Here is a 25,617-nt window from a genome sequence, read left to right as displayed (position 1 = left end):
TAGCTTTTTGCTCCACCCTGTTGATTCCCTGAGACCCAGCCTCACCCAAACTGTGTGCAGAGGCTTTTGCATATGAATAGCCTGGCCCTTTGCGATCTAAAATTACCTAACAAACTGCAGCTGGGTCAGAGAGACCCAGAACATCCAAAAGAAAGCCCAAGGCCCCACAGCAGCTTGCATTGCTTCACAGCTGGGCCTCATCTGGGCACCTCCAAACCCCAAACAAAGAAGAGGATTCTGCAGATCTCTCCATAGCTCCTGCTGGGTAGCCTCAGGCAGAGGCTAAATTAGCACCTCCTTAGAGATCCAAGAGCCAGTGTACCCAGTGGTCAGAGTGGGACCACCCAGATTACAACTACTAAGATCCATAAGGGACACACTCAGGGGCAGACTCAGTGAGCACCAAAGCCCCACTGAAGCAAGTCTTGCCCCATAAGGGTGTCTCCAGCGCAGAAGTAGTTCTCCCACCATAGACACAGCTGATTCTCAGACAATTGGCCTGGAGGTCAATTCCTCCCAGTGATACCAACAACAATTAAGGCTTAAACTACAACAAGACTGTGCACATAGCCCACAAAGGGGTGCACCAAGAGTGTCCACCTCAGGTAATTGGGGAGGCTGAGCCACTGGGCCCTATAAGACACCTAGCACACAAAGCCACTCTTATCAACACAGGGAAGCAGCCAAAATGTGGAGACAAAGAAACAGGTCACAAATGACAGAAATGGAGGAAAGCAAACTACTGGATATAGAGTTCAAAACCATGGTTATAAGGTTTTTCAAGAGTTTTATAGAAACCGACTATAAATTTAGTGAGACCCTCAATAAATCTAGTGAAACCCTCAAGGATATGAAAAAGGACCAACAAGAAATTAAGCGTACACTGACTGAAATAAAGAATATTATACGTAGATTAAACAGCAGACTAGAGGATCGCAAGAATCAAGTCAAAGATTTGAAATATGAAGAAGTAAAAAACACCCAACCGGAAAAGCAAAAAGAATTCAAAAATATGAAGATAGTGTAAGGAGCCTCTGGGACAACTTCAAGCGTACCAACATCCGAATTATGGGGGTGCCAGAAGAAGAGAGAGAGCAAGATACTGAAAACCTATTTGAAGAAAGAATGACAGAAAACTTTCCCTATCTGGTGAAAGAAATAGACTTACAAGTTCAGGAAGCACAGAGAACCCCAAACAAAAGGAATCCAAAGAGGATCACACCAAAACACATCATAATTAAAATGCCAAGGGCAAAAGACAAAGAGAGAATATTAAAAGCAGCAAGAAAAAAACAGTCAGTTACCTACAAGAGAGTACCCATATGACTGTCAGCTGATTTCTCAATAGAAACTAAGCAGGCCAGAAGGGAGTGGCAAGAAATATTGAAAGTGATGAATAGCAAGAACCTACAACCAAGATTACTTCACCCAGCAAAGCTATCATTCAGAATTGAAGGTCAGATAAAGAGCTTCACAGATAAGAAAAAGCTAAAGGAGTTCATCACTGCCAAACCAGTATTATATGAAATGCTGAAAGGTAATCTTTTTTTTTTTTTTAATATATTTTATTGATTTTTTTTTTTTTTTTTTTTTTTTTTTTTTTTACAGAGAGGAAGGGAGAGAGATAGTCAGAAACATCGATGAGAGAGAAACATCGATCAGCTGCCTCCTGCACATCCCCCACCAGGGATGTGCCCACAACCCAGGTACATGCCCCTGACCGGAATCGAACCTGGGACCTTCCAGTCTGCAGGCCGACGCTCTATCCACTGAGCCAAACCGGTTTCGGCGAAAGGTATTCTTTAAGAAGAGGAAGAAGAAGAAAAAGGTAAAGATAAAAATTATGAACAACAAAGTGACAAGAAATACATATGTATCGACAAGTGAATCTAAAAATCAAGTGAATAAAAAATCTGATGAACAGAATAAACTGGTGAATAGAATCGAATCAGGGGCATAGAAAGGGAATGGACTGACAATTCTCAGGGGGAAAGGGCTGTGGGGGTGTGGGAAGAGACTGGACAAAAATCGTACACCTATGGATGAGGTCACTGTGGAGGGGGGGTAAGGGCAGAGGGTGGGGTGGGAATCGGGTGGAGGGGAGCTATGGGGGAAAAAAGAGGAACAACTGTAATAATGTGAACAATAAAGATTTAATTAAAAAAATAAAAACACCAATTCACATAGATCAATGTACTCCACACTCCCCTGCCACTGTTTCCTACTGGTGCTTGAATTCTTGTCTCAGTTAGCTTTTGGGGGAACCCAAACTAAAATTGGTCTATTCCCAGGACTGGGGTGTCTGGGCCACAGGGCATGAACATCTTTATGGTTCTTTTCATGGTTCAATTTAAACCAAACTCCTTCTCTTTCTGTTTTTATTTGCTGATCCCAAAAATCAGCATCTGGCGGCTCAGACAGCTGCTTCAGATCATTGGAAACACGTTCACACGTGTCCAGCCATGTCCTGCTTCCTTTCTTCATGTACACAGAGGCTGAGGAACTTTGGGAGTTGACATCATCAAGACATATTCTGTGCCCAGGAGCCTGCAATTTATCAGAATGTAAACAATGTGAAAATGGAATTTAGCCTGCAGATTGTGTTCCTTATCAAATGTCTCCAAGCACGTTCCACCGGCGGCACAAATTAAGCCTTTACCCAGAAGATACATTATCTCTGTGTGAGGCCTTCCACATAGTTTTCTAATGGAAGTCATTAGAAGCTTGGCTCTCACAGATAAGAGACCAATTTTGCCCATCCTGTGAGTCAGCAATGACATCGAATCCTGCCTTGGGCTCTGTCTGGCAGGGATACTCCGGAGGGCTTGCAAGGGCTTCTGGGAAATCAAAGGGGGACTAGAGTCAGCCCCAGGGACCTGGGTGACAAATGTTCATTGAGTCCTACTATGTACCAGCCATAGGATAGATAGAGAGTTTAAGAGACATTATTTCTTCCCCTCAAAAAATTCACAGAATAAGACAACTCAAATGTCCATCAATGGATGAATGGATGAACAAAATGTGGTTTACTCATATGATAGGATATTATCCAGTCATAAAAAGGAATGAAGCACTGACACAGGCTACAAGATCAGATGAACTTTGAAGACACTGCGCTAAAGTGAAAGAAGTGGGTCACAAAAAGGTCATCATCATATTGTATGATGATGCCACGTATATGAAATGTCTGGAATAGGCAAATCCAGAGACAGAAAGTAGACGAGTGGTTCTCTGATGCTTGGGGAAGGAGGAAATGGGGTGAAAATGCTAATATATTTCCTTTTGGTGGGATGAAAATGTTCTAACACAACCTCGTGAATATACTAAAAAACATCGACTTGCCTTAGCCGGGTGCTCAGTGGTTAGAGCATCATCCCACGGACTGAAGGGTCAAGGGTTCAATTCCAGTCAAGGGAACATAATTCTGTTGCAGGCTCAATCCTTGTGTATGTGGGAAGCAACCAATTGGTGTGACTCTCTCACATCAACGTTTCTGTCTCTCTGTCTCTCCCCCTCCCTTCCAGTCTCTCTAAAAAAAAAGATCAATGGAAAAAATATCCTTAAGTGAGGATTAATAAAAAAACAAAAAATATAAAACATTGACTTGTAAAGTTTAAATGGGTGAATTATATGGCATGTGAATTATATCTCAGTAAAGCTTTTATTGAAAAAAGAGAAAAACATTCAGAGAAGAGAAGCATATTATTATATGAAGCAAGTTCTACAAAGTTCACAAACGAAGTGAGATTTGAGCTGAATCTTGAAGGTGATCAGGGAAGGACTAGGAAGAAAGTGGCTCCTGGCAGAGGGGACAGCACAGGAGCACACAGTGTGAGGAAAGGTCTCCAGCAATCGATGAAGATAGAAAGAGCTGTGACTTTGAGCTTGTGGAGGATGGGGTGGAGGATATTTTTCCATTGATTTTTAGGGAGAGTGGAAAAGAGAGAAAAGACATAGAGAAACATCGATGTGAGAGAAATACATCAATTGGTTGCTTCCCGCACGTGCCCCAACCACGGTCCAGGCCAGGGAGGAGCCTACAACCGAGGTATGTGCCCCTGACCGGAATCAAACCCTTGACTAGAATTGAACCCAGGACCCTTTGGTCTGGAGGCCTACACTCTATCCACTGAGCCAAACCAGCTAGGACCATATATGTTTTTATGTAAATGCATTCCAGTGGTTCTCAACCTTCTGGCCCTTTAAAACAGCTCCTCATGTTGTGACCCCCAACCATAAAATTATTTTCATTGCTACTTCATAACTGTAATTCTTCTACTGTTATGAATCATAATGTAAATATCTGATATGCAGGATGGTCTTAGGCGACCCCTGTGAAAGGGTCGTTTGACCGCCAAAGGGGTCGTGACCCACAGGTTGAGAACCACTGCATTAGACCATCAACAATGTCTCATACTTTGCTTTTAATATTAACAAAAATATTAGATATCCTTCCAAATTTGTATGCAAAAATGAATTTGTTCATTTTTTTAATGGGTATGTAGGATGTACCACATTTTGATAGACCAATTTCCTATCAGTGGACATTTAGGTTGTTTCCAATTTTAAAAAATCTGCAATAAATAATCTCATACATAGTACATTTCACATATGTATGAATTTATCTGTAGGTGAAATTCCTAGAAGTGGAATTGCTACATTACAGCGCTTGTGCTTTTTAATTTTGTTTTCAGAGTTCAACTTTCTATTGAACGCGTTACAAAAGAAGTTTAGTCCAAAAGACCAAGGCCTGTGTCATCATCAGACTCCAAAGATTCTTCTTTCTTTGCCTCCACTTTCTTCTTCTCAGCTGAGGCAGCAGTGGAGGGGGCAGGACCATTGGCTGGTACAGCACCAGCTACTGGGGCAGGTCTGCCAGCCCCTACATTCCAGATGAGGCTCTTGATGTTGACGTTGGATAGAGTTTTGCAAACAAGCTGGACCAGAAGGGTTCAACTTTTACACCAGCTACTTTAATGAGGGCACTGATCTTATCCTCTGTGACCATTACCTCATCGTTTTGCAGGATGAGGTCTGAGCTGGTGTGGGTGGGCACTGGGTGAGTGCTGCCAGCCATGGTGCTAGTCGTTGGATGGAGTGAGGGCCTCACCCCAACTCGGCCTTAGCTTCGTAGGAAGAACCCAGCATCTTACCAGCAGCTGGGGAGAGGGACTTAAATTTTGACAGATATTGTAACACTGCTCACAATAGAGGTTGTACCAATTTATTCTTCCATTGGCAATGGGTAAAAGAGCCTGGTTCCCCACCTTTTGGGGAATATGTTTGGAAATATTGTCAATTACCAGTTCATGGAGAGCCTTGAATACTAAGCAAAGAAGTTTGAACTTGATCCACAGACCATGGACACCCACCGGAGGGTTTAAACACTGGATGAGGATGAATAGGTTTGAAGTTTTTTGTTTTGTTTTTTTAATTATTATTTTCTAAATATATTTTATTGATTTTTCACAGAGAGGAAGGGAGAGGGACAGAGAGCCAGAAACATTGATGAGAGAGAAACATTGATCAGTTGCTTCCTGCACACCTTTTACTAGGGATGTGCCCGCAACCAAGGCACATGCCCCTAGCCAGAATCGAACCTGGGACCCTTCAGTCCGCAGGCCAACACTCCATCCACTTAGCCAAACCGGCCAGGGCAGGTTTGAAGTTTTTAAAGCTTATTTGCATGATAACATCAAATTAATGTTGTAGGAAATTTTTATTCTCTACCAGACAATGAGTGGTAATGTGATGAATCAGAGAGGGTGAGGGGGAATCTCCATTAGGATTTAAGACATGCTAGAGAAAATGTGATTATCATTTAGGTACAGCAGCCATTCTAGATAATAAGATTGGATATGAGTGCAATCTGTTTTTTTTACAATCCCATAACTCTAACTTTCCTGCCATTTTTCTTTTATCACATCCTTCCCACATGCTGATGGCTTCTAATGAAGCATTTGGCCTTTAAGGGTGACGACATAAAACCAATAGCCAGGAATTTTTATCTGAAGCTAACAGTTGAGCAAACGAGAAGAGGACAGGTGAGATAGCAGCTTTATCTTTCTCTAGAAGAACATTCTGCAAATTAATTGTATTTAGAACTGGCATTAAACAAAGAGCTGGGGAAAACAAAACAGCAGACACATTCATCCTGAGTCATTGTTTCTTAAACAGGAGGTGGTCGCTGTTATTTGATGCAAAGAGAAAAGGAAGATGGATGGCAGATGGCTGTGAAAGCAACAGCATATGAAGGACGGACAGCCAGCTCCATCCAGACTCTCCAGCTGGTTCAAGGATGAGCGCAGCAGGCTTGGTCCTCCTGGGGCTTGCTCTGAGGTTGATGGCCACTCCTGCTAAGCCAGAGGAGAGGAGCGTTTGCTCTAAGAACCAAGTGGCTTTCAGAGACTCTTGCTACGAATTTGTGCCTTTTGACCACTCTTTCTATGGTGCCCAGAACTGGTGTGAGGAGCGAGGAGGCCATTTGGTCTTTATTCACGACGAAGGCACCCAGCAGTTTCTGCAAAAGCACTTCTCTCAGGACAGGGAATGGTGGATTGGACTCCCAGGGAACTCGGCTCAGAATGGAACTGCAGAAGGTAGGTGCTGTGATAACCATGTTTTATGGGAGCTAGTGGCTGCAATTCTCCCATTGCTTTCTACCCAGAGCTCCATAAAACAAATTAATATGCCCCATTCTCAGGGTAAGCAAACCCTCCTCTTTGGTTGTTCTGTGGATAAAATAATTCATGCACAGTATTTAGCACAGTGCCCGGCACAGAGCTGACACCAGAAATGTGCATTGTTTTGCATATGCCTCATATTCATAATATCTATGAATTCTTTGGTTCTTGTTAGAATAGTGTCCAGCACTATCCTGAGTGCGTCATGTCCATTATCATGTGAATCTTCACAATAACTGATAATATAATTATTATTGCTGTCTTTATTTTACAGGTGAGAAAACTGAGCCTTGGGAAATAATTACTAAGCTATTTTCAAAGCATTTCCACATGTCTTCCTCCCTATGAGACTGAAGCAGGTCAAGTGCTTAGCGTGGTTCAGTTCACATGGGATAGTCTCATGTTAATGGTTCTCCCAGGAACTCTCACTTAACCTTTCTCTGGGAGGGCTCCTTCCTCCAACCCCAGCACAACCAGTTGAGTCCTTCTCTATGTACCTGTAGGACCCTTTTGACATGACTTTAGTTATTTAGGTGTCTTCCCCCATAGACAATAAGCTCTTTAAGGGAAGGAACCATATTCTGGCCAATCCCTCCCACCCCCAGTGTCCATACATATCCAAGAATGGACACATAAACCTTTGTATTTAATCCTTACACCGGCCCCATGAGGTAGGCTTTGCTACTCTTATTTTATGGGTGAGGAAAATGAAGTCCAGAGAGAGGAACTGCCTTGCTCAAGAAAACACATCTAGGGAAGGGCAGTGAGGTCTTGAGCCAGTGTCCCGCCATCTCAAACTGCTCTGTGGAAGATACTGTGTTTTAGAAAATAAAAACTTGGTCTGTGCTAAGTACCTAGAGAAATATACCAGAGTGGATGGAAATGCTTTAATAAAGGGGCAGATGGGAAACTCATTTGAGGAAGCTCACAGCCAAAGGGATGCAATTTCTACAATGTGTCTTCAGCCAATATCTCTTGAATGGTTTTTTGCTTTGTAGATGCAGCAATTTGTGGATTTCCATTCGTATGCATTTAAAGGAGTCGGGTCTATTTAAAATATTCAGGGGATACTGCATGGCTTTACAGAAAATGAAGTAGATCTGAGTAGGCTGATATGTAACAGCTTTCAATAAGTAATGTTATTTGAGAGGCAAGAGACGGTGCTGTGAGCAATATGATGGCATTTTTGTAAATAGATTCAGGTACTCACGGGTGCTGATACATAGATAAAATGCAACATGGAACAACACGCAAGAAACAACAATAATGGGAGTGGTCCATAGGTTGGAAGAGGGAAGATGCTTTCATTTCATTCTCTTTTTACTCTTTAAAAAATTTTAACCATTTGTATGGATTTCTTTTCTTTAAAAAATTAATAAATAGCCCAACCAGCATAGCTCAGTGGTTGAGCACTGGCCTATGAACCAGGTCACTGGTTCGATTCTGGGTAAGGGCACATGTCCAGGTTGCAGACTCAATCCCCAGTAGGGGGTGTGCAGAAGGCAGCCGATCAATGATTCTCTCTCATTGATGTCTCCCCCCCCCCCTCTCCCTCCCTCCCTACCTCCCTTCCTCTCTGAAATAAAAAATATACATATTTTTAAAAATTAATGAATACATTTTTGAGTCTTTACAGCAAATATTTTCTATGTAGTGTTTTCTAGATCTCTAGTGTCCTTGAAATGCCTGTGTATCTCCCTCCCTCCGTCTCTCTCTGTCACACGCGTGCGCTCTCTCTCTCTCTCTCTCTCTCTCTCACACACACACACACACACACACACACACACACCTAACATCCTTGGGTTCAAGGCTCTGAAGAGTCCTGAAGTAAGGAAAACTGTGTCTGCAGTAGCTCAGCAGTGCCCATTTCTATTTGTCAAGGGCCCCCTTTCTATGTGAAATACCTTTTAACTCCCTAGGGCACACCCTGTGCTCTTCTTTAGGTTACGGTTAGATAGAGCTGAAAGCATTGTTTATTTAGTCAAGCCAACTTCTACAGGCTCTCCAGCTTGGGTTCCCGGTGTTTAGGTCGAGTTCTTGTGTTTGAGTGTTGGAAGATAATGGGTAGGAAATGCTCCATTGCTGGCACGGGAGAGGCCCTCAGCACTGATTGAGCACCTACTGCTCACAAGGAGCTGAGCTGGGACAAGCCTTGCACATAAAAAGGACCAGAAAAAGTCCTGGTGGTTGTGTTCCCTCCCAGGACCGGGGATCTGGCTGGACACCTCAAATGTGAACTATAGCCACTGGCACGGAGGGCAGGCCTCTTCTGCTCCCGACACCTGCGGTTACATCGGGAGAGACCCTTCTGCCAGGTGGGCTGCCTCAGACAACTGCGCACAGCTGTTCTCCTTCATCTGCGAGTTTGGTGAGCCTCTGTTGTAGAGTCTACTTCCTTTGCCCCATCTCTTCCTGTCTCTGTTTCCTTGTTTTCCTGTGTGTCTCTCTACTTCTATCTCTGTCTCTCTGAGTCTCTCTGCATGCCCACTTGTCTCTGTGTGATGCTCCATGTCTCTCTGTCTCTGTCTCTCTGTTTCTATCTCTGTTTCTCTCTAAATGCCCACCTACCTCTGTCTATGTGCTCAGTCTCTCTGTGTGTCCCTCCATCTCCCTAGCTCACATCCTTGCTCTCCCTGTCCATTTGCCTGCCTATTAGTCTTGCTTGTCTCTCTCTGTCTTTCTTCCTCATATATCTGCATCTAGGGGGAAATGCCCACTCACCCTTAACTCCTGCTCCCTGGCCAGCCTGAGTCTGAGCCCCCCATGCCCACATCCCACCAGCTCCCAACTGTTCTTCTCTTGTGCCCTTTATAGCTGCTACCCATGTCCGACTCCCAATGTAGATGCTGGGGACTGTGTATAATAGACCCTGCCGGAGTGGGATGTAGCCGCATACCAGGTCCTACCCACCAGGGGGGTACTGGGATTGGGGCCTGGCCTTAGAGCTGAGCCTCCTGGTCCCCTGACCCACAAGCCAGGCTTGATGGAACCTTCTGGGCTTTCTGGGTCCAGTCCCCTCCCTGGCTCTAAGCTCCTGGTTCCCAGGCCCTGTCCTGGGTTGAACATTCACAGGAGCTCCTGCTCCATTCTTCTCCCCTAGCTTTAAATAGATGCATTTTGCCCTGCCTGACTACTTCTGAAAAGGTGGAAGCTCCTGTGAAGCCCTCCCTGGTCTGTGCATTATGCAACTTCCCTCTTTCTATCACAGCCTCCCCAAGTCCCTGTCCCCTCCACCACCCCAACTTCAAGACTGTCTCTCAGACTCTGTCACTCCCAGGGCCTTGGAGCCGTGGCATGAGGTCACACTATGAAGAACTAATGAGTATCGAGCAAAAGTTCCAGCACTGAGCCAGACACTCCATGTACATTTATTCACCATAATAGAAGTCTGTCCACCATTCTATTGTAGGCCTATTAGAAAGCTAAAAAAAGTGAGACTCAGAAAGGATAAGTTCCTTGTCCAAGGCCAGAGAGCTGGGAAGTGACAGAGATGAGACCTAAAGCAGTTTTGCCTATGGAGAGAGAAAGAGAGAGGGAGAAGGAGAGGGAGAGGGAGAGGGAGAGGGAGAGGGAGAGGGAGAGGGAGACTGGCTTTGGAGATGGAAGAGGGGGCCACAATCCAAGGAATGCTGACAGCCTGTATAAGCTGGACAAGGCAGGAAACAGATTCTCCCCTAGAGCCTTCAGAAAGAACCTTGATATCAGTGTAGTGATACCCATTTGTGGACTTCTGACCTTCATAACTATAATATTATAAATTTGTGACAATTTGTTACAGCAGCCATAAGAAAATGAACACAGATTTGGTCTCTCCTACTCTGTGGACTTCCCACCAGGCAAACAGGCCTGAGTGTGAATTCAGCATTTCCCACTTTCTGGCTGTGCATACCTGATCCAGGTCATTCTTTTGCAACAAATGTTTACTGAGTAGGTGCCAGGAAGCAGGGTTTGTGTGGGGCTCTGGCACAGTGACCCCACTGAGCCCCATGTTCCTAATGGGGAGAATAATAGCTCAGCTCATAGGATTGGTATAAAGACTCATTGAAATCACTCATTCATTCAACAAAAGCTTGTTTGGCATCTATCATGTACCGGACATTGTTTTCAAATAAGGCTCAAGGAAGGTACTTAAAATAGGTAGAATAGTAATTGCTACTGGAATAGCCCATATTCTGAGTGTACAAACTCGTTTAATCCTCCTAATGACCATATGGAGTATGGGGAAGAATCCCCCCTATACAAACGAGGCACAGAGAAGCTAAGTAATTTGCAGAGGTCACACAGCCACTGGGTGGCTAGGCTGGATCTGCCCTTGGGCAGTCTGGCTCCAGAGTTACTGTCACCCCTGCTGAGTCTGCTTCTGCTGTGTCCTTGCATCTCACAGTCCTGACCCCTTCCCATCAATTAGGCCAGTGGTCAGCAAACTCATTAGTCAACAGAGCAAAATATCAACAGTACGATTGAAATTTCTTTTGAGAGCCAAATTCTTTAAAATTTAAACTATATAGGTAGGTACATTGTTATTAACTTAATTAGGGTGCTCCTAAGCTGGCCTTTGCTAAAAACGTCCTCAATCTGAGGAGTCGACCACAGCGAACGTACCCCCACTTCCTCTAACACCACTTCTTCAAAGTAGACTCGCCCAGGCCGAAAACCGACTTCTGCGCATGGGCCACGAAGTTTCAATAGCACTGTATGTGCGTGCCCACATGTGGTATTTGGTGAAGAGCCACACTCAAGGGGCTAAAGAGCCGCATGTGGCTCGCGAGCCGCGGTTTGCTGACCACTGAACCAGGCACTTGCCCACCCATGACCATAGGCCTCCTATGTATCACCTTACCTTTGTACAGGTGTCGGCCAGAGTCTGGCCTGCGGGGGCCATGATGCCACCATGCATTGTGGTTCCGGGGAGGTCATTCAGATCCGGGATGCTTTCTACGGGCGCCAGACTCCCCATTATTGCACCCAGGACACTGGGAGCCCCTTGGACCTGGAGGAGCAATGCAGCTGGGTCAGCGTCAAGGACGAAGTGGCAGGTAGGGCCCAAGGGCTCCACAGCTCTGGCTGTGGCTCAGGGAAGTTTCTGGTGTCCTGTGCCCAACAACAGGTTCTGGAAGGCTCCACTAATCCTCACATATGACCTTGAGCCTCCAACATTGGGAAAACTAGCCAGTCTCCGCCACAGCACTGAGCTGGGAAGCAAGGGAGCTACAGCTCACTCCTTCACTTTTGCTCCCCACCCAACTTGGATGCAAGAAACATCACTTTCTTTTTTTAACTTAATTTAAAAAAAATTAAATACTTGAAATACATAGACAAGAATAAAAAATACTTCAATGAACTCCCATAGACCCACTACCCAACATTGTCAAATCATATTTGCTTAAAATTCCCTCATGAAGGAATCGAGCACAGCATTGGATATACAGCCGACACTCCTGTGAAGCCCTCCCTGGTCTGCTCCTGTCATAAAGTCAGCGCTTGTTAATCGCATGGGTGGTTTTGTATTGCTGCCTTCGATGTATGCAAGAAGTATTGCTTTGCAGGTTTTTAGTGTTTATAAAAATTGTATCATATTGTATGTCATTCTGCAATGTGCTTTTTTTCTCTTTTCCTTCTTTATTTTATTTTTTGCTCAAAGTATTATCCATCTTGATACATGCTGTGTTAGCTTATCTGTTTCATCTATTGTATGTGCCAGAATTTGTCTCTTCCTCTGTGAAGAGTGTATGGGTTGGGTCTTAATCCTTGGTATTGTGAATAATGCCAAACAAATGTTTCTGGTGGCATCTCTTGTTCACATGGGAGAATTTCTCTAGGACCTGTTTTTCAAAATTAGATTAAATCTGCCTCTGAGCTGCCTTTGCCCCCTGGGAATGATTCACTTTAGGCCATTTGACTAGGTGCCACTGGACCAGTGGTTCTTAAAGTGGGGTTCCTGGGCCAGCAGTGTTAACATTACCTGGGAGCTTGTTAGGAGGAAATTCTCAAGCGGCCCTCCACATTGAGTCACAAGCCCTCCAGGGAATTCCAGCACAATCCACAGTTTGAGAACCAGTGGGATGAACTCTGAACTACTTGGGGATAGGAACCCTACTTCTCTCTCCCCCAGTACCTAGCACAGTGCCTGGTCTCCACAAACTGGTATTTGTTGGGCGGATGGTGGGTAAATGAATGAACGTGAGGTTATTCATCTGTGTGAACCTATCCCTTTATGTCCTTCACACCGTTTCTGCTTCTGCTGGGATTCGGGTGCTTCCCAGAACAGTGCCAGGGGCTGCAGGCATGCCAGGTGGCAGCAAATGGGACCTTCTCTGGAGACCTGTGCCCCACCCAGGGCAGCTACCTCTGGGTGCAGTACCAGTTTCAGGAAGGTGAGTCCCCAGCTTGCCTTGGCGTGGGAACTCCCTTCTTATTTTCACAACAGGCTCAGCAGAGAGAGCAGCTACCCTGGGGATTAATCTACTGTGTACTAAGAGGAACTGACAAGCCAGAAATGTGTGTGTGTGTGTGTGTGTGTGTGTGTGTGTGTGTGTGTGTGTGTGTATCATCTCTCCAAGTCACTAGCTTATTCTTTTAATAGCTGCATAACATTCCAGTATAAGATTATGTCAAAATGTATTTAATCAGTTCCCCTGCCTGTTGATAAACATTTAAGTTGCTTCGGTCTTTTGTTGTTACATATCACTCTGCAGTGCTTTCTTGCACACTCTCGTGCATATATCTTGACATGTACCTGAGATTATTTTTAAAGGAACGATTCCTAGTAGTGGAAATGCTGGGTCACAGGGTCTGCATTTTATTTTAAATTTACCTTTCTTGTTAAAAGTATTACAGAAGACCCCCCTTACCCGCCCCCCCAATGACCCCCTCTACCCTTCTACCCGCTCCCCAGGCCTTCACCACACTATTGTCTGTGTCAATGGTGAGTCTGTGCACTTTAAATGTTAATAGGTACTGCCCAATTACCCTTCAAAATTGCTGTATCGATTTATATTTCCACTAACAGTGCATGAGGGCGCCAGTGTCTCCTACGGCTGTGAAACCACATTATGCCATTTTCCAACACATTAATCGGTCAGAACAGCTACTCCTATTGAGGGCGTGTGTAATGATGCAAGGAGCTCTGAAGGGGAAAGATAAGTCAGTGAATGTTGGGATTCCCAGGGGCCATCCAGGAGAGCAGGGTCAGTGCGTATAGGAAAAGGGAGGACCACATGGAGGAGAGGGTACAGAAATGGGAGGGTGGCATGGAAGACACATTCTACCAGGGACAGTAGTCTGCTGAGCACGCTTGGGTAGAAAAACAGTGAGCAAGGTGTCGCAATTCTATTTTCTGGGAAGAGGAGGCCGCATGTTTTGGCAACACGTTCCATTTAGTGGTTTAGAGTGCCCTTTGACCTGCCAGGCCCGGTGCTGCTGTCATTGGACAAATGTGTAGCTCAGAGCAAGGGGCAGGCTGGATTTAGCAACTACATGGTCCAGATTTTCTACCCCAACTTTGTTTCAAATATCCTGTCCCCTTGTGAATCAGTGGGTTCTGATCTGATCACAATCAGGTTCTGATTTGTGAAAGGGGGAACTTTATCCAGACATCCCACCCCGACTGTGCCCAGAAGGGCCTGGTTGCATGTGACTTTCCTCAGGTAGCTGGGAATCTGACCTCCTGAAAGTCCTTTTTATTTGCAGTCAGCCTCTTTCCTCTTACCATTTGTGCTCAGAAACAAAGATTTTGCTGCATAAATTAGCCCAGAGCTGTGTGAAGACCCAGCAAATTCTGCCCTTCACCCCATCCTCCATGCCAACTTTTGAAGCTCAAGGTTTTGTAAAATTTAATGTGCATTAAATGGTTTACAATGAATCATCGGCCACCTTAGCCAAGGAGATTTTCTTAAAGGTGCTTAGGCTTTTGTCTTTTTAAACATTATAAAATGCATTTGGACAATCAATAGAATCCTGGCAAATAAATTATGGTACATTGTGTAGTTATTAAAAAGAACAGGGCAGCTCTAACTGAATTTATATAGAGCAATCTCCAAGATATACAAGTGAAAAAAATGGAAGGTGTCAATTAGTGAATATAGTATGCACCATTTGTATAAATAGAAAAGTACGTATGGGTTGTGGATATCTCTAGAAGGTGAAACGGGATATTGATAACAGTGGTTGCCTCTGGAAAGCAGAACCGGGAGGTGGGGGGGGGGGGGAGGGCTGAGGTTTGGCAGTGGGAGGGGGGTGTGCATTTCAAATTATTGGTCATATATTACCTATGAACAAAAAATAAAATTCAAAAGAACTTTAAAAACTAAAATTTTGAAAACTTTAAAAGTCCCACCTAAAGATGCAGGACAGGTGGATAGAAGGGAGTCCGTTTTTAACATGCAGTTTTGCTCTGCAATGGCACACGGCCCTCTGTGTTTTCACCTGCAGGCCTGCAGCTGACGGTGTCCAATGAGAGTTTCGTCTTTGAAAATGTCACCATCTCCCTGATGTGGCTCTTCTCTCCCTACACTGGAAACCTGTCCTGTATCATTATCATGGGGGATGGCCACACTTTTGATCCCTACTACCCCACCCCGCCTCCCCAGGTAAGAGGAATCTCTGAGCCTTGATTCAGGACATTATCAAGTCAATTTTTGAGGCATAACAAAACATCCCAAAACTTATAATAGTATTTATTATTTGGCATGTGTCCAGTGGTCAGCTTATCGTCAGCAAGGAGCATGTGTTGCTCATCACCCAATAGGCCAGCTCAGGCTCACTCGAGTGGTGGCAGAAGAGTTTCTAGCAGCAAGTGAGAGCAAGGCCCAATGTGCAGGCATATTTCAAATCTACTTGGGTCACATTTTTTAATGACCCATTGGCCAAAGTGAGTTTCATGGCCACGCCCAAATTCAACAGGTAGAGAAACAGACTATACCTGTTGATGGAAGAAATAGCAGAGCCATAGCACAAAGGGGCACGCATATGGGAATGGGAGAAATGGATGCTCACCTGTTTCTCATTATGGAAGCCACACAAACGGGCATGGAGAGCTGGTCCTTTTGGCTTGGCACTGTGTAGAGTCTCTCCAGGGTCACTGTCTGAGGAGTCGGTAATGGGGTAAAGAAGATGATCACCTGGGAGTGCTTTTCATTGGTAAGGATTATAGAAGTAATAGTAACAATATTCATAATAGTCCAGCTGGCAGCTTCACACATAATCTCACTAGAGCTGTGCTGTCTAATGTAACAGCCACTCACCATGTGAGCTACTGAGCACATGACATGTGGCTGTTCTCAGTTAAGATGGGCTGTAAATGTAAAGTACACGTGGGATTTTCAAGACTGAGTTCCCCCATCTGCCCAAAATGAATGTAAATATCTCACTAACAATTTTTTTCTCACTAATCATTTTTATATTGATTACACATTGAAATGATAGTACTTTGGATGTATTGGGTTAAAGAAAATAAATTCAAATTAACTTCACCTGTTTCTTACTTTTTTCAGTGTGGCTATTAAAAAATTTAAAATTACACATGTGGCTCCTACTATTTGTATTAGATGGTGCTGAGCTAGATGATCATTATCTTGTTTTCACAAAGGTACAGTCAGTGGTGTTGCCCAAGCCACACAACGCTGTGATGCAGTCAGGACTGTCTAGCCTTGAAAGGAGCTCAGGCTCTGAGGTCCCTGGTGGATTATACAGCGCATTGTATCTGGGCCTGAGAGCACTGCCCCCCCCCACTCCCCCCTACCCCCACACACACATCCTCCAGGAAACAGTTACCTCCCCAACCTGAGAGTAGCTAAACCCAACTCATAGTATTTCAAAGTCCTACCTGGGCCTGGGTAAGCTCCGATGGCCCAGCAGGAGGGTGCCCCAGATTGTTTCAGAAAATCTAGGTCCTCTTTGGATCCTGAGGCTCCTTATAGGGACCCCCAGTTCAACATGGATTCCCTGGGAAAGCACAGAGGCCCAAAAGCCTCTCTTTGAATCCCCAAATACCTCCAGTTCTTCCCTGTGGGAGCTAGAGGTTCTGGTCCTGTGGGTGCCAGCATTCCCAATAGCACTGGTTGCAGTGAGGCAAATAGGGGGCCAGCCCTGTCCACAGCCCAAAGCTGCTCCAGTGAGTGCAGGTCTTAAATTCAGCAGTGCTTTGAGGTCTCGGGCATTGTGCCAAACACACTGTGTCTGAGGCTGGGGTCCTAATCCAGGCACTGCTAATGTGTCAGACCCAGAAACAATCCCTGGCCTTGGGTTTCTGTTTCCTTCACTGTCATATATATATACACTAGAGGCCCAGTGCATGAAATTCGTGCATAGGTCCCTAGGCCTGGATGGTGATCAGGGCCAATCGGGGCCTTCTGGCTGCTGGCCAAGTTGAGGCCTTCCTTCCCTGGCTGCTGGCTGCCAGCTGGGGCCTTCCTTCATTCTACGCCACCCCCTGGTGGTCAGCGCATGTCATAGTGAGTGATTGAACTCCCTAGGGGACACTGCATATTAGCCTTTTATATATATAGATGTCTATATATATAAAAAGCCAAAGACTGGAACGCCAAAACAACCAGAACGACTGGAACAACTGGTTGCTATGACACCTACTGTGGCTGGCCAACCTCCTGTAGCCCCTCTCCCTGGCTGGCCCTCTCCCCGATCGGCTCCACCCACCCCAATCGGGGGTGTGGCCAACCAGCCAACATCCTGCATCCCCTCCCCCCTCCCCCGCCGCCAGCCCGGCCCCCATCGGGCCAGCTGGACCCCCCAACCGGGCAGGAATTCGTGCACTGGGCCTCCAGTGTATATATATGACAGAAAAAGGAACAAATCAAGATAACAATAAAAATCGGTGGTATAAAAAGAACACAGGTTGTAAAACCAGAAAAATCTGAATTTGAATTCCTGCTTCATTGCATACCCACTGTATAACCGTCCATTCACACTCCCTCTTACAATATCTATTTCCAAACCCATATAAAACTGTTTGGGCTATCCACAAGATAAATAAGGGTGCATGAAGTTAAATAGCTCCAAATCCCATAGTAGTATCAGAGCCAGGAGGGGGATTAGATTGGTTTTACTATAAAGTCTATGCTCTTTCCATTACTCTAAACCTACAATGACTAAAGCAGCAAAAAAGGAAATGTTTACATGAAAAATACACAAATCTAAGTGGACCCTACAGATCACCTGGACACTATTCAAAGTGTCCAGGTATTTATCTTTTGTTTCACTCTCTAAACATTTATTGGACAACTACTATAATCCAAACATTGTGTCAAATAGTAACAGGTGACTGTCTATGGTGGCATCCCAGGACTGTCTGGCCTTGAACGGAGCCCAGCTACATGAAAGAAAGGAAGGAATCCAGGATCAGTTTTGTTTTGTTTTGTTTTAAGGGTGGTCACAGAAATAGCACATAAAAAGGAATGCCCACTCTGAGATTAGAGGTGATGGCACTGGAAATGAAGACTTCAATAAAGAAAGGTTGCGTCACATTTATATTGTTGGCTGCCTTGATGGGAGTAAAATGAGAAATTACACGTGAAGATGCGTATGGAAAAAATGTTTAATACAAATATCATGGTATTTTCTGTAGGTTTCTTTCCACTTGCTCCCATTTCATCAATAAAACAACAAATGCCCAGTTAAAGAACCCTACCCCCACATTTTATAGAGCGTGGATGTGGCGTGAGTCAGGACGCACTGTCCGTAGCCCTGCTAAGTCTTGCAGTTACATAGGGACCTTCTAGCAATAAACAACCCGTAGTTAAAACTGGAGCAAATGGAACAAAATGCAAATATCTGTCAACTCTGGATGGCGAGTCCAAGGGTGTTTGGATTCTGGATTCTGCGTGTGATTAAATTTTTTCATAATCTAAGTCAAACAACAATAAGTGATGCCTTACATTTGCAGTTCCTTGGGCATTTGCTCTAAGTGAAAGCGACTGTCATTTTTTTTCTCTTTCAAAAGAAATAGATGGTGATATCCTCTGCCATCACCCAACCTGAACACTCAAATTTCCTCTTCTTTAAAGACTTGTTAGACCTTGAAACTACTCACCCACCTTCTTCTATTATTTTTATTAAGATTGGGAAATATATTTCTGGTGCTTTCTAATCAGTCTTAGCAGTCTCAGAACTCAATTTACAATGAAAAATAGCATGAATTTTAAGTCGAATATTTTGTGCAGACGTGACTGTGTTTTTCTTTTATTGTGTTCGTAGAGACTCCTACTTCTGCTTAAAAACGGAGGCTCCATTTCCATCGTAGAGAAATAACATGAGCTAATGGGGAGAATCCAGCCTCCATTAGGAAAGGCATAATGAAAGTCAAACAATATCTCCTTGAGAAGTTCTTTCTCGCCTTGCACTCCCCATGTCTTGTGCACATTTGCATGGCAGGCTGTTTTGTTTCTCTGTTATGGAAAACTTTCTACATTTCTGAAATCATGGAACAATTTGCATAAGGTGAAATTTGTCCAAGTCTAGCATTAGGTAACTTAGCACCACCTACTGACAGATCTAGGGATTGCTGCTATTCAGAGCCACACAGCCAAGTCTGGAGGGGGACGTCCCTGGAAATGGATCATTCACAAGCCAGGATAAGCCTTAGAGTGACTGAGATGTACACAGGCTGTTGGGAGGCGCAGAAGAGAGAACTCTGTGAAAGCCAGGTCAGAAAGGACTGTAGAGCCAAAGTCCTTGGTGGGGGACCAGAAATAGGAGGCAGGAGCAGAGAATGTAGAGCAAGGGAAGTCATGGATTTGGAGGGTAACTGTGAGCACCTCACTATACTGGGAGTTCAGGGGTATGTGGGGAAAATGAAAGACGGAAAACGCAAAGGGGAAAGGTGATGAAGAGCCTTGATACCTGCCAGTATAAAGACATTGTTTTTAGGAGCGTGTGCAGGTTAAGCACCAGGACACAGGCTCTGATTTGGGGTGCAGGTTTCCTGGGGGATACTAAGATGGGGCAGGGGGAGATGCAGCAACAGCACAGGCCCCCCTGACAACTGTGCAGCCACTGGATTCAGGATGTCCCTGGGGAAGGGATGTCACATGGGAACAGATGGCTCTCTTTGACTAATAATTCCTGGAGGTGGTTCAGCTGTGAGCCCTCAGCTGCTATCACGCCAGGATGCTGGGCAGGAGTGGTGGGGTGCAGGCCTCGGTCTTGAAGGGTGGAATCTGGGTGACACGCCACCACATCCACTACAAAGGATACACAGGAATCTTTAGGCCATGGAGTTACAAGCTCTGTGATTATTAGTACTGCCAGTATCAACTAATATCCACTGGGTAACTTTAAGGAGTAAATGGGACTACAGAGAATAACTGCTACAGAGTTGATTCTAAAGATTAGGTAATTGTTACTATTATATTAATATTACATGAAAGTATGTATTAATTTTATTTAATAGGCTAAGTGCATAAATGTCATCCTATTATACAAAAAGCTACAATATATGAGACTGTTACATGCCAGATACTTATTCAGCCATGGCCTCATTTGAACTTTACAGCCCAGCCAGGAATAGCTCTCACCTCATTTTATGGACAAGGGCACTGAGGCTCAGAGAGGTTAACTGAGTCATTAGGTTTTACAGGTAATCCTAGGAGCCCTAGGAGATCTCATTTCCAGTTTCCTACCCTTTCCGTTCCGTCACAATGCCCGATCTGGTCAGATGGCCTCATCCACCAAGCTGGCTGGCAATCTGTGAGCAACATAAATAAAATGACACAGATTATGGTGTTCTTAACAATTGGACATTATAAGCAAAGATAAAAAATGTGAGCTTTCTTCTCCACTTTCTTTTTAAGCTGCATCCCATCAACATCAACCATCAAAGCAGTATATACAAATCAGTGGATGTTAGAGTCTTGAACCAATTTTTAAACATTTTTATTTAAGCATAATACATGTACAGGAAAGTGCCCCAAAAGATATGGAACAATTAATTTTTATACAATGAACCAGCACCTAGATCAAGAAATAAAACATGGCCAGTCTCCCAGAAATCCCTCCTCTACCCCATAACCCTCCAGGAATTCTAACATCATCAAATAGTGTGACCTGTATTTGAAACTTATATAAATGGAATCTGATAAAGGACTGTTTATTCTCTTTTGTGTCTGACTTCAGTTCAGTAGTATGTTTTTGAGATTCATCCTTACTGTTGTGTATAATTAGGATTTCTTTTTTATTATCTACTTATATAAAAACCCTGGGTGTAACATAATGGCCAGAACTTTTTGACCAACTGGAAGGAAGTCAGTCCTGCAGGGGTTGTCTTGGTAACGGCTGCACCCTCCTCCCGAGCTGTTTCCCAGAGCTATTTCCTGTAAGGGTGGGGTTTGAGGCAGGAACCCGCCCTCGGAGTGTGGAGGCATATCTTTATAAAGTGTGCCGTGCCAGCACAGCCAAGGGTGAACCTGAGTGGGGGCGGCTGAAAGGCTTAGAAAAAACAGACAAGAGAATGAAATCTGGGTCTCAGTGGGACGCTGCTTCTCTGAGAGATAGCGACCACGCCCACAGCCCTGTCTTTATTTTATAGCAGATGCCACGAGGCAAAGTAAGGGTGTGACCAAGATGTTTACAACATTCTCCTGGGTTTCAATCCTACTCAACTACATGCACCTGAACTCTATCAAGCCTACATCACTCAGGCACGTGGGGCCATGTGTTTGGACCATAGGTTCAAGCTTACAACTATAGCTGTTGGCTATAATTGTGCTGGGAGGGCCCTGCCCTCCAAGCTGGGACTTGCACGTGGCAATGAGAGGACTGTGCCCTCTCATCAGTCCAAGGCTTGAACCTGTCCAAAACACTGTAGCGGCTCCCCACAATAAAGTTTTAATACATTATATTAGAGGTTGTGGTGGTACTGTTTTACCCACAGTGTCTACAGGAATTGCTGCAAATTTACTTCTCGGTGGAAGAACCATTCATTCCCAATATAAATGACCAATTCAAGCACTCTGAAAGTGTTTTCACTCTTAATGTGGGTGTACAGGGAGATATTAGAATAAGTTTAATCAATTTATCAGTCACTGTTTGCATCACTGTTGTTTTTATATCATGTTTTTGTTGTTTTCATATGTTTTTATTGTTTTCATATCATGTTTTTGTCATTTTTATATCATGCCTCTGTTGTTGTTATATCCTTTTGTTACTGTTTATTTATTAATAAATTTATATTCTTTTCATATACATTTTACTAATTTCCTTTCATTTCTCACACTCCTATTATAGATAAAGGGCAAACAGCAATATTAAAATATCTCCACTAATTAATTCCCTTTTAAAAAAAATATATTTTATTGATTTTTTACAGAGAGGAAGGGAGAGGGAGAGATTGTTAGAAACATCGATGAGAGAGAAACCTCGATCAGCTACCTATTGCACACTTCCCACTGGGGATGTGCCTGCAACCAAGGTACATGCCCTTGACCAGAATTGAACCCGAGATCCTTGAGTCCGCAGGCCAATGCTCTATCCACTGAGCCAAACCCGTTAGGGCAATTAATTCCCTTTTAATGTGCACAAATTTCGTGCGCCGGGATACTAGTTGCTGTATAGCATCTCATTGTGTGAATATATCTCAATTTACCTGTCCATTTTAGCACTGGTAGGCATTTTGAGTGATTTTCCACTTAGAGTATTATAAATTGTGCAGTCATGAACATTTTAGTGCTTGTCTTTGGTGCACATTATACACATTTCTGTTGGGTTTATAACTAAGAGTGGAATTGCACAAATCCATAGGATTATAACACAAATTTTTGAGTTGTTGTCTCCCTCTCTTTGTATTCCAAGCATATCTTCCATATGCTGGCAGCAGTTTCTAAAACCACTTTTAGGGTTCTCCTTTAGTGAGATCAGTGGGAGAGAAATCAGAAAAAAAAATCAATTTCTCTGCTTTTCAGTGCTAGACAGTTTCAGTTGGTACCAGAGTTTAAAAAACTTAACAAATTGCTTTTTCCAGACAGATCACTGAAAAACTGGCTGGATTTTGCTATTCAAAACCATCCTTCACATATCCACAAAGAGTTAGCATTTTCTTGTTCTAAAATCTACATTATCTGATATTAACAACGGTCACTGCAGCATTCTTCTGATTAGTGTCGGCTGGTAGATCTTTCTTCCATCCTTTTATTTTTTTTTAACCTATCTATATCATTATATTTATAGTGGGTTTCTTGTAGACAGTATATGGATGAATCTTGGTTTTTTAAAATATCCCATACGGAATGTTAAGAGCATTTACAATTAATGTAATTATTGATTTAGTTGAATTTAGATCTATTATTTTGGTATTTGTTTTCTGTTTTCCCTCTGTTTAATCCCCGCCCCTGGTTCCTCTCCTTTCTTGACTTCTTTTTGATTACTCAATATTTTTAGTATTCCATTTTAACTTAACTACTGGTTGTGTGTTTTTGTTTTCTTTTCTGTTATATCTCTTTGTATTACTTTTTTTAGTAGATACTTTGGGAATTTCTGGATACATGTCTAACCTTTCACAGTCTACTTAGAGTTACTATTATACCACTTCAAGTAAAATGTTGAAGCCTTACTAGCATATAGGTCCATTTGCCTGCCTAAGTTTATATTAATTGTCATATGTAGGACATCTACATATATTGATACCCCTTTCAACAATCATACATATTTTAAAGAACTTAGGAGGACAAAAGTCTATGCAGTTACCAAGATGGCCATTCCTTGTGCTCTCCCTTCATTCCTGAAGTCCCAAGTTTCCTGGTATAATTTCCCTTCAACTGGAAAAACTTTTTGTTGTTGTTAATTCTCACCTGAAGATATTTTTCCTTCACCATTTCTTTTTTTAAAAAATATATTTTATTGATTTTTCACAGAGAGGAAAGGAGAAGGACAGAGAGTTAGAAACATCGATGAGAGAGAAACATCGATCAGCTGCCTCCCGCACACCCCACACTGGGGATATGCCCACAACCAAGGCACATGCCCCTGACTGGAATCGAACCCGGGACCCTTCAGTCCGCAGGCCGACACTCTATCCACTGAGCCAAACATATTAGGGCTTCACCATTTCTTTTAAGTCAATTTCCTGGCAACAAATTCTTATAGAGAGTTTCTTTACTGCTGAGAATATCTTTATTTTGCTTTAATTCCTGGAAGATATTTTTACTGGATATAGAATTATATGTTGACAATTATTTTCTTTCAACACTCTAAAGATATTGTTCACTGTCTTCTGACCTCCGTGGTTTCTAAGGAGACATCTATAGTCATTTAAATTATCAGTTTCTCCATATGTAGTGAGTCATTTTGTTCAGGCTGATTTTAAGATTTTTTATTTTAAGCAGTTTGGTTATTATGTGTGTGGGTATTGTTTTATTTTTTCTTTAAAAATATATCTTTTTTTATTTCAAAGAGGAAGGGAGAGGGAGAGATAGAAACATCAATGATGAGAGAGAATCATTGATTGGCTGCCTCCTGCACATCCCCTACTAGGGATCAAGCCCGCAACCCTAGCAGGTGCTCTTGACTGGAATCGAACCTGGGACCCTTCAGTGCGCAGGCTGATGCTCTATCCACTGAGCCAAACCACCTCGGGCTGGATATGGTTTTAATGTGCTTTGTTTTGTTTTTCCCTTTTAGGGATTCACAGTGCTTCTTGAATCTCTATGTGTTTTGCCACATTTGGGAAGTTTTCAGTTATTATTTCTTCAAATACATTTTTTCTATACCAATCTCCCTTCCCAGTGGTGCTCAAATGACACATGGTTTCCATTTTTATATTATTACACAGATTACTGATGCTCCGTTCATTTTAAAATTTTAATATTTTTCCTCTCTGTTCTTCAGATTGGATTTCTCTTGCTCTATCATCAGGTTCACAGACTTTTTCCTCTGTGGTCTCTATTCTGCTATGAATTTTTTAATGGGGATTTAGATGTCTGCATCATCCATATGGTCTGTGTAGCTTCGAGAGAGCAGAGCCTGGTGCAGGGCCAGGAGAAGAAAATGAAAAAGAAACAGCTCAAAACAAAAACGGGTATTTCCTCTGTATTCTCAGGCTCACTGACTGGATCCCTTTTCTTGGTTCTCTGGCTAAACGGAGGGGATTTCTTTGGGGTTTTTTGTTTTATTCACTCACTGTGCAGTTCAATGACTCAGGCTACTACTCTGGAGACAAAGCCAACCGATAAAGGAGATTTTTTAAAAAGACACAAAACAGGAAACTCTTTTCTTCATGGGAGAAACGCCAATCTGCCTGCTATTTCTGTTTGTTTTTTTTACTTTTGAGTCCTCAGGTAGTTTCTTTTTTAGTTCTGTCCAGGTATTTAGTTGTGATCAATGGAGGAAATAGGCTATGGTGGGCTTACTCCATTTTGACTGGCACCAAGAATCAGGTTACGTTACTGTTTTCTAAGCTTTCTCACAAATATGCTTATTTGTCAATGATTTCTCAAGCACTATGTGCTAGGCTCTGTGCTAGGTGCCAGGTATATAAGAGAGAGCTAGACAGACACTCTGCTAACAGCCTAGCAAGGAAGAATGACAGTGAATAAGTAAGCACACAAGGCATGAGTATCACCTAGGAGAAGCAGCAAAGCTACAGCAGGAAAGGGAACCTAGGGAAGGCCTCCCTGAGGAAGTGATATTTAAGCTGAGAACCAACGGAGGAGTGTGAGCCAAGACCAGTGCACTTTCAGGCCTTGAGAAGAGCAAGAGGTGGCATGTTCTAGAAACTGAAAAGGAGGTCTCAGTGAACATATACTAGGGAGTTAGAGGAGTGTGACAGAAGATGGGGAGAAGGTCAGGAGAGGAGGTCATGTGCATCTTTGCAGACGATCTTTGAGATTTTTAATTAGTTCCCTAGGGAAAATGAGAAGCAAAAAACCCATAATTTTGATATGTTTGGAATCTGACCCCATTTCACAGATGGGGGGATGAAGACTCAGAA

At 43.4% G+C, this 25,617-nt stretch overlaps 1 protein-coding gene across 1 annotated transcript in view; it reads left to right on the top strand.

The window, feature by feature from the left end:
• Positions 1-6,219: 6,219 nt before the first annotated feature.
• Positions 6,220-25,617, top strand: part of LOC308531424 (polycystin-1-like protein 2) — a gene marked incomplete at its 3' end in the record, with an annotated part of 73,077 nt that continues 53,679 nt past the window's right edge. Inside the window, 6 exon segments of the mRNA XM_081108359.1 lie at positions 6,220-6,599; positions 8,887-9,051; positions 11,534-11,719; positions 12,947-13,057; positions 15,114-15,250; positions 15,252-15,271. Of these exon segments, the coding sequence (XP_080964485.1) occupies positions 6,299-6,599; positions 8,887-9,051; positions 11,534-11,719; positions 12,947-13,057; positions 15,114-15,250; positions 15,252-15,271 (920 nt within the window). The 5' untranslated portion in view covers positions 6,220-6,298.

The sequence above is a fragment of the Myotis nattereri genome, assembly GCF_964212035.1.
Source record: "Myotis nattereri genome assembly, chromosome: 15".
Classification (NCBI taxonomy): Eukaryota; Metazoa; Chordata; class Mammalia; order Chiroptera; family Vespertilionidae; genus Myotis; species Myotis nattereri.
Note: the sequence above shows the minus strand (reverse complement) of the source record. Positions and strands in the feature narration are given on the sequence as shown.